Source organism: Schistocerca serialis, chromosome 3 (genome assembly GCF_023864345.2).
Source record: "Schistocerca serialis cubense isolate TAMUIC-IGC-003099 chromosome 3, iqSchSeri2.2, whole genome shotgun sequence".
Taxonomy (NCBI): domain Eukaryota; kingdom Metazoa; phylum Arthropoda; class Insecta; order Orthoptera; family Acrididae; genus Schistocerca; species Schistocerca serialis.
Window position 1 is genome coordinate 1055732574 of NC_064640.1, and position 9280 is coordinate 1055741853.

Consider the following 9280-nt stretch of genomic DNA (forward strand, 5'->3'; position numbering starts at 1 on the left):
TATTTTTCAATTTTTCCTCCTGTTTTCTTTTGTATATTTGTTGTATTGGGTATGGATATTTCGATTAGTTGTGTTAATTTCTTCTTTTTATTGGTGAGTATGATGTCAGGTTTGTTATGTGGTGCTGTTTTATCTGTTACAATGGTTCTGTTCCAGTATAATTTGTATTCATCGTTCTCCAGTACATTTTGTGGTGCATACTTGTATGTGGGAACATGTTGTTCTATAAGTTTATGTTGTAAGGCAAGCTGTTGATGTATTATTTTTGCTACAGTGTCATGTCTTCTGGGGTATTCTGTATTTTCTAGTATTCTACATCCACTTGTACAATGATCTACTGTTTCTATTTGTTGTTTGCAAAGTCTGCATTTATCTGTTGTGGTATTGGAATCTTTAATAATATGCTTGCTGTAATATCCGATGTTTATTGTTTGATCCTGTACTGCAATCATGAATCCTTCCGTCTCACTGTATATATTGCCTTTTCTGAGCCATGTGTTGGATGCGTCTTGATCAATGTGTTGCTGTGTTAGATGATACGGGTGCTTGCCATGTAGTGTTTTCTTGTCTGTGCCGTTTCAAACTGATTTATTATGGTCCTCTTCGTCGTTCATAAACAACTCCATTAGGTCTACAGCTTTGCTTATTATTATTATTATTATTGCCGCATGTTCACTTAGTCGCCTACAAGAGGCGGATTTTTATAGTTTAATGTCATTAACTACTCAGTAGTAAAGGAGCAAACAATTTGGAAATGTGACGAAGTTTGAAATATTAAATATCTCGTTCAGATAAATTTTTGGTTACAGCCATATAATTTCGTGGACAGCACATAGTTCACAGAGCTTGAAAGCTGTAAATATCTACTAACAGCAGTATACACCAAGGGATCGCTGAACTATGTGCATCGGCACCTCGTGCCAAACAATTCGTTTGTAATGTTAAATACAGTTCAGAGCCAGCCCACACTAGTTAAAGGCTTGGCTGTGTTGCTATTCGTGCTAAATCGGTTGTCATGGCAACAGCTCTCAAGCCCGACCAGCTACGGACAGTTCATGAAATTATATGAATGTATCGCAAAATATATATGTTTAACGCGTTCAACATTATATTGAAAAGTGCTACAAGGAGGAAACGTCGTGGTGTACAAAGCAAAAATAAAATGGATATAAAGAAACAACCAGTGGACGAAATAAATAGCTTTTAAGAAAATTACCATTGGCATGGAACCTGTTGCAACTAAAAGCTATTAAATAAGCTTCTAGCATAACTGCATTTTGGACTTTATTTTGATGTAACATAATGTCTATTACCTTATAGTTTTTCAGCGAGTGTAGAGTACTATCTACTCGTATCGATCAATATCCAATTGCTTGGTATATCTTTAGTATTATATTATTTTCCGAAACTATGATGCGACATTGCAGTCCATTTCATTTTATGTTTCAGTCGTGCTGAGCTTCAGTCCTACACATTACCATTCTCTCATTTTTTTACGTATCTAAGTATTTTGTTTGTTACTGCAACTGTGAAAGTCAACTGAAGCTCTTGTATACCTTTTGCTTTTCTCGCTGGTGTGGTATTGATTCCATCCCACTAATCTTCTAAGGAATGTCTTGTTGCGCCACCATCTGTTGCTAAGTATGTACCTCTGGTGGAATGCAGTTGGTATTTAATTGAGGACACATCTGCTCGAGATTTTGGTTCCTATTCAGATGCATAGTGCTATCTATCAACAAAAATATCACTATGGAATCTGCTACGCTAGCTTGTGTAATGCAGAGAAATGTCTGAAACGTTTTGCACATATTGTGACAGTTTTCTTCACAAATTTGAAGTAATAAATTCTAATAAAAGGAAAAAATAGATTAAGTGCTAATCTGCAATTTGTCGTCTACAACTGACATATGTAGGAGAGAGGTGCCTTTATAGTACGAGGTCCCAATGCATAACACTACTACAGAATACTGCCTCTAGCACTGTCCGACATCTTGTGACGTCGGAGTGAAGTTCCTGCTTCTTGGTGCCATATTATTGGCTACGTGTTGAGGAAGAGGTCGTCGGAAGGCACTGTTCATTTTGTTGTGGTTTTCATAGACAGTAACCGTTCTCTTGTGCACGTTCCGAGGACAATTAACGTTAAACATAATGTTTTATTTTTTGTTAACGTACATGAAACAGCTTTAATTTACAGACATTCATGACTCTGTATTCGTTGTGGTTCGTTTGTAGGAAACTGGCAAAAGGAAAATAGCGACGTTGCTTATAATCTACCGCTAGAAGCTTCGTATATTCCGCTGGTACAATTTATGAAACTTTTTCGTGTAATGAGCTTTAAAAATGTGTTCAGCACTATTAGTGCAACATAATGTTTAGAAATGACGTGGTGAATCTTATCATGCGTTTTTTATGCTAAGTTATTAATCGAATAATCATTGTGTATTATAGTACAGAAACAGATAGGCGTTATGGCAAGTGAGGCATAGAAGAATTGCATTTAGTTGTAACAGTATATTTAACTGGCAATCACGGATTGAATGTATGTGAACGAATATAAAATGTTCCTAAGCTAACTGTGGAGAGGCATGCTGAAAATGAAAAGAAAAATGCTAACGAGGATACTGAAATGTTTTCCAGCGAAACTGAAAACGAATGCAATGATATGTTCTCACATTTCAAGAGATAATGTTCGATTCACGCTTTTCGGAAGTAAGACTTGCGTTAGACTTTGCACGACGAGTCGGTTTGCCCTAGAATTTCAGTGCAGAAGAAGCAATGGCAGACAAAAAGTGGGCTGAAGGTGTCCATTCAAGCAAAGGAGAATAAGATTGGAGCTACAGCTCGACCTGTGAAAAGGAAATATTTTCGAGACTCTGTGGGGAAACCCCCACAGAAAATCATTCCTAAAATACAGGAATGGTGCAGTGAGTTTTGTAGAAAAAGCGAATGGAATAAGAGACCAGACGCATGAAGTAAAAAAAATGTTGACTGTTGTGAAGTGGACAGGGATGGAGAAAGGAGGGCAGAAGTTGTGTCGTGATGGCAGCAAATGGTGTTGTAAGAACCAATACATGGGACATTTCCTTAAACTTAGACTAATAGGTATCTTTCAGGTCAGGGATATAGTTTATAAGGATGTTACAGTTTATGCACACACATACACATATTAAGAAAGCAGATTCTTAAGTTGTATCATTTGCAGATGTTTAGAAAATTATATGTAGTGTGTTTAGATTTCCAAGATTTTTAGTTCCTTAAATCAGATACCGAGAACAACGTCCCACAGTTGAGTATGGCATTGTTTAAATACCTTTATAAGTTGCTGTTTAGACAATAGTAAACAAAATCTCAAAAGTGATTAAATTTAGGCAACTCTTCCCAAGTCGTGTAGATTATTCTATGCAATAGTAAGGAAAAGATTGTCTTAATAGTTACGAAATAATTTCTCTCTCTCCTTTATTAAATTTCATTGTTTTCGCTTTCGACGCCACTGTTTATTACAATTTCCCCGATTGTAATTTCGACCTTCGGTCTTTTTAAAGTGATTAAATGTGCGTAAATACAGCAACTGTAAATAAAATTGATAAAATGGATTTAAGCCTACGTTCATTTCATTAACGTTGATTATTGCTGTGTTGTCAGTACCTTTAACCACTATAAAATGACCGAAAGTTGAAATTACAATCGTTGAAATCATAGTAAATAGTACAGTGGATGCTGAATGAGATGCCATTAAACAAATTCTATGGCACTACCATTTCACAACAAATACAACTGTGAAATCTGTCGTTTATTTCGGTGGTATGGAAGTCAGGAGGAAATGCGAGACCGCAGAGCAGCTTACGACTTCTCAAAGATTACGTCCGGAAAACTTATTTGTTTTGTGTGAAACATATTAGCAGGTAACATGAAGCGGGCCAAAGAAATGTATATCTACATCTGCATAGTATTCCGCAACCCACCTTACGGTCAGTAGCGGAGGGTACTCTGTACCACTACTAATCATTTCCCTTCCTGTTCTACTCGGAAATAGAGCTAGGCAAAATCGATTATCTACACAATGACGAGCCAAAACGTCATGACCACCTGCTTAATAGCTTTTCTGTCTGTCTCGGAGCGAAATACATAACCGGTTCTGCGTATCAGGGAGCCGATAGTTTGTTGGCAGGTTTGTGCAAGTACGTCGCATTATGTGTCTACGCACAGGTCATGTTATTCTCTTAAATAACAGGTGGCTGATTTATGTACTCGGTGTTGGCGCCCGATAGCGACTCATACGGGTTCCATAGGATTTATATCAGGTGAATCTACTCGCAGAGACATCAACGTGAGTTCACTACAATGCTGCTCAAACCACCGTAGCACGGTTCTGGCTCCGAGTCACGGTCAGTCATACTGTTGAAAGATGACGTCGTCGTCAGGGAAGACATCAAGCATTAAGGACTGCACGCGGTTCGCAGCTGGCAGCGTGTCTTCAGTCACTACCGCAGGTCCTACGCAAGAGCAGGAGAATGTCTCCCATAGCTTAATACTCCTCCCCTCGGCCTGCATCCGTGGCGCGCTGCACATTTCGAGGCGACCTTCAGCACGATGACGGCGTTTGTGGAGACGACCATTGACCTAGTGTAGGAAAAATGTGATTCACCCGAATAGCCGACATGTTTCTGTTGATAGGCGATCAAATCCCGATGGCGCCGTGCTCACTGCAAGCGTAATCGACGACCCCTTTGGGTCAACATGTGAACACGTAGGGGTGGACTGCAGTGGAGATCCATGTTCACCAGTGTACTATGCACGGTGTGCTCCGAAACGCCTGTGCGTGCATCAACACTGTGCTATTTCGGCGGAGATGCCACGGGTCACCATCTATCCTACTTTACAGCAGAATCCACCGAACCCCACGTTCTTTGAAGAGTTGCGGACGTCCAACCACTTAGCACCTAGTGGTAGTTTTACTGTCCTACCTCCTTTTCCGTAGACGCTCACGACAGTCGCAAGTGAACAGTCAATCAGCTTCGCAGTCTTCGAGATACACGTCCACAGGCTCTCCGTAATAATAAATTGCCGTTTGTGAAAGTCGCTTATCTCAGCGGATTTCACCATTTGCAGCCCATATCTTGGCTAGGGTGGTCTCCCGTCCGTGTCTGCTCCGTTTGCATACTTTGTTTCCGCGTCACGTGCCCGCAACGACAACAGGCGGCGTCGTACGTAGCGGTGGGCAGTGGTCTTAACGTTCTGGCTGCTCACTGTACGCATCCGCACGAGCCCTACTCTCTCTGACCTGATCTTCATAGTCCTTACGCGAAATGTAAGTGGGAGGCTGTCAGTTTCAAATGCCGGTCCTCTAAGCTTACCCAGAGGGTCCCTTGAGAAGGAAGTCGCCTTGCCTCCAGGAATTCGCATTTGATTAATTAAAATTTCTGGGCTGAATTGCCGTGGTCCATATATAAATGTTCTTGTCCTTCCTGACGTTTCGTTTCCTACTGCGGGCAACATCTTCCGAGGTGACTCGGCGACTGGCTGGTAGGCTCGCTCGCTCGCAGTAAAACACTGGCGACATATGCCACGCGTAGAGGCAGTGTAGGCAGCGGAGCTACTGTTCCTGCGCTGACCTGTGGTGTTGGCAGTGGGGCCTGTCTTGACGAGCTGTCCTCAGTGAGCGTCCCTGGCTGTAGAGTCGCTCTTTGTATCTTCATCGGGACTGCGGGAGGGAACTACTCCGGCAGTAGGTCGGGCCAGCGTGTTGTCGGCCTGTGGTGGACCTGTTGGCCCAATCCACGAATTAGAAGTCTGACAGAGTGTTATGTGTTGTTGTAGAACACCCTGACGATTTGCCGGAAGCGATCCCGCAGGAAAGGGATGCCTGCTTCCTCGTGGAGCAACCTCGTGGGGTAGCGAGGTGGCTTGTGGAGCTCCAGTCGCAGCGCCCTATTCTGGAGGCGTCGGAGCGTCGCAGTGTGCGTCGCTACTGCGTTACCCCACAATAGCGCCGCATATTCCGGAACCGGCCGTACCGACGCCAGGTGCATGGAGAGGCCGTGGAGTGGAGGTTGTGCAGACGAGGAGTTGAGCAGCGCGTACAGCGCACGTAGTCTCCTCACTGCTTTGCCTCTGACGTCGCGGACGTGGGGCAGCCACGTAAGGTGCCTGTCCAATGGGACACCGAGGTATTTGCCGCTCCGCAACCATGGGATGCCCCGCCCCCCGCCCCTCCCACGATTGTGGCCCGCGGCAGGTCCGCAGGTAGCCTCTTCCTGCTGAAGACGACACCCTGGCTCTTCGCAACGTTGTACTTCAGGAGCCACTTCGTGGACCAGACACCCAGGACGTCACATCCGAGCTGGAGGCGGCGGCGCATCTCGCGCGCGTTAGTGCTGTGGGTGAACAACGCAGTGTCGTCAGCATAAAGCGCTAACTCCACGCGTGCCACCCGCGGTGCGTGGGCGCTGTAGAGGGAGTACAGCAGGGGGCCGAGAACCGACCCCTGAGGCACTCCCTCTCGAATCTGCCGCTCGGTGGAGGTGCCTCCATCTGCGCGGACGTGCAATGTGCGGCCTGATAGATACGAGTGCAGTAGGACCACGTACGACGTTGGTACCCCGTGTACAAAAAGTTTGTACACGAGGCCGTCGTGTCACGCGCAGTCGAAGGCCTCGGAGACGTCGAGAAGCACCACCCCTAGGTACTCCAGCGTCTTCAGCGCTCGCATCGCCTGCTCCACGAGGCGCAACAGCTGCTTGGTGGTCGAGCGGCCGCTCCGGAACCCGAACTGTTCCTCGGAGATGAGCTGCTGCTCCGTCACGTGGCGTGGCAGCCGCTCCACCTACAACCTCTCAAAGACTTTTGAGAAAGACGGGAGCAGGCTGATCGGCCGGTAGTTCCTGCCTGACGTGGGTCCTTGCCTTGGGGAAGGGAAAGTCCCAGAGCGGAGGATGCTCTTGAAGATGTACGCTAGAGCCTGGTGTACCTCTGGCGGTAGCAACCTGAAAATGCAGTCGGTGACACCATCCGTGCCAGCCGCCTTCTTGGGGTTGAGGCGACGGAGCTGCAGATCGACTTCTGCAGCTGTTATTTCCTCTACCGTGTCGTCCTCTTCACTCTCAGTGAGGAAAACCGGGAGGCGGTCTTCCACTGGGCGGACGAGGTCGGCATCGAACACGCCATCGGCGGGCTGCAAATTTTCCTCGAAGTGTCCGCGAGCATGTTGGCTTTCGCATCCGGCTCGCACACAACGTTCGCACCCACGTGGAGGGGGCGGGACTCGCTGGTGACGGCGAAGGAAGCGCCTGGCCGTCCGCCCAGCACTGCCATGTGTCGTCGTTAGGGTGGCCACAAGGCCCGCCCACTCACGATTCCGGTGATCATCTGTGGCGGACCGAATCTCGCGCCGCGCCCTGTTGAGGCGACGCTTCGTCTCGGGCAGCCGCGTCAGCTGCCGCTCTCGAAAGAGGCGATTCTTGTGCTTGATGGCCTCCAAGATGTGCGGCGGGAGTTGGCGCGACATTTTTCGCGGCCGTCCCGGCCGACTGGGAGTGGCCCACTCTGCTGCGCCGAGAGTGTGCCGCGGGAAGAAGGCCAACGCTGCGTCGGCTGCCTGTACATCCGGGTCGGGCGCGCCTTCGAGGCGATCTAAGACCTCGGCACAAAATCTGGCCTCTTCTATGGCGCGCAAGTTCAGGCGGTGGGTTGGCATTTTGGCACGGATGACGTCCACGTCGAATACCACCGGAAAGCGGTCGGACGACACGGTGCATCTAACAGTGGCAGACGTCAACTGTACGACACCTTTCAGTACGGCGACGTCAGGCTGGCCGCGATGGCGGAAGACGGTGTGGTCGTAGGGCCCCAGTACTATCGCGCCATGACGTTCTGTTGCGCGAAGGAGGCGGCGGCCGCTGGCGTAGGTGATGCGGGAGTTCCATTGCGTGTGGTTGGCGTTCAAGTCGCCCACAATGAAGATCTTCCCGCGCAACGCCAGCAGGGTGTCGAAGTGAGCCTCCTGGAGCAGTCCCCTCGGCGGCCTGTAGGCCGCAGCGCAGGTGATGACCCCGCCGTAGTGGTCACAGCCACCCTAGTGGCTCCCATCGCGGTGAGGGCGGCAGCTGGACTTCGTGATGTTTGAGGGACGCCTTGACTTAGATGGCCGTCCCGCCACCGTGGGTCAGCCTGTCGGTGTGGTAGCACCGATAGTTGGCCGACTTGACATGAATTCCCGACTTCAGGAATGTCTCGAACACGAGGCAAAAGTCAGTTGCCTCATCGCGCAAGAACGTCCTGAATTCCCCTTGCTGGGGGACCGAGCTGTTCGCGTTGAAGGCGCAAACGGTGAGGCCACGGATGTCGCGGTTATCCGTGGCGGCGAGAAGCAGCAACGCCGGCCTGATGGGCCGTCGTGACCGCGGTGACGAGCACCGGGAGTTACTCGAACAGCTGGCTCAACGACCGCAAAAGCGATCGGAGCCGAGTCGGCGGTGGGGGCGCTGGGGAGGCCTCCGCTACGGGTCGGCTCGTTGCGACCGCTCCGTAGAAGACGACTGCCGTGGAACATCGGCAGCTAGTTGCAGTGGCGGCGCAGCACGAGTTGCCGGGGGCTGCCGCGGCAGAGTGATGGCGGCAGTCCGTCGCGCAGTGGCAGGGTTGCCCCGGCTCGCGCGCAGGCTACGCCTGCGTGTGGCGGCATCCCGCGCGTCAGGCGTGGGTGCCGCGGTTGCCAACAGCCCGGACGAAGCCGCAGAAGGCGCAGTCGGCTGCTGCCGCTTGCCAGCGACCTGCTCCGTTCTTGGGTGGAGGAGGCAGTCGGTCCGCCCTCGGTGGCGGCAGCAAAGCTGGTGGACAGGTGCACTTTACAAGAAGGAGCAGCCACGCTCAGTTGCTGGCATCTGTAACTGGCAACGTGCGGCCCGCCGCAGCACGTCGGGTTTTCTTCTCGGTCGAGCCCACAGGATTTGCTCTCGTGCTGTCCCGCGCACTGAACGCAGTGGGGCAGCATGGAGCAGTAGCGGGAAACGTGGTCCAGCCTCAGGCACGAGAAGCACTGGGTCCTCTTGCTTTTGGCCCGAATCGGTTCCACCGCGACCTTGACATTGCGACCCGCTGCAGCTGGAAAATCTTCCGGTTTTCCAGGTTGTCAACGAGAACAACCTGGTACAGCGGCATGTCTCGGTGAGTTGCGTTCGAGGGGACTTCATCAGGTTGGTGGACCGGATGCTAAAGCCGATGTCCTCGAGCTCCTCTCGAAGGTAGTCCGCGCCATACTTGAGGGGAAGGTTGCGGAAAACAA

The 9280-nt window shown here is 49.4% G+C and overlaps 1 protein-coding gene across 1 annotated transcript in view; it reads right to left on the minus strand.

Moving 5' to 3' along the window:
- LOC126471385 (hornerin-like) overlaps positions 1–8680 on the minus strand; it is a 21853-nt gene extending 13173 nt beyond the window's left edge. The window contains exon 1 of the mRNA XM_050099508.1: positions 8586–8680. Coding sequence (XP_049955465.1) covers positions 8586–8680 — 95 coding nt within the window. The remainder of the gene's footprint in view (positions 1–8585) is intronic.
- Between the last annotated feature and the right edge of the window lie 600 nt (positions 8681–9280).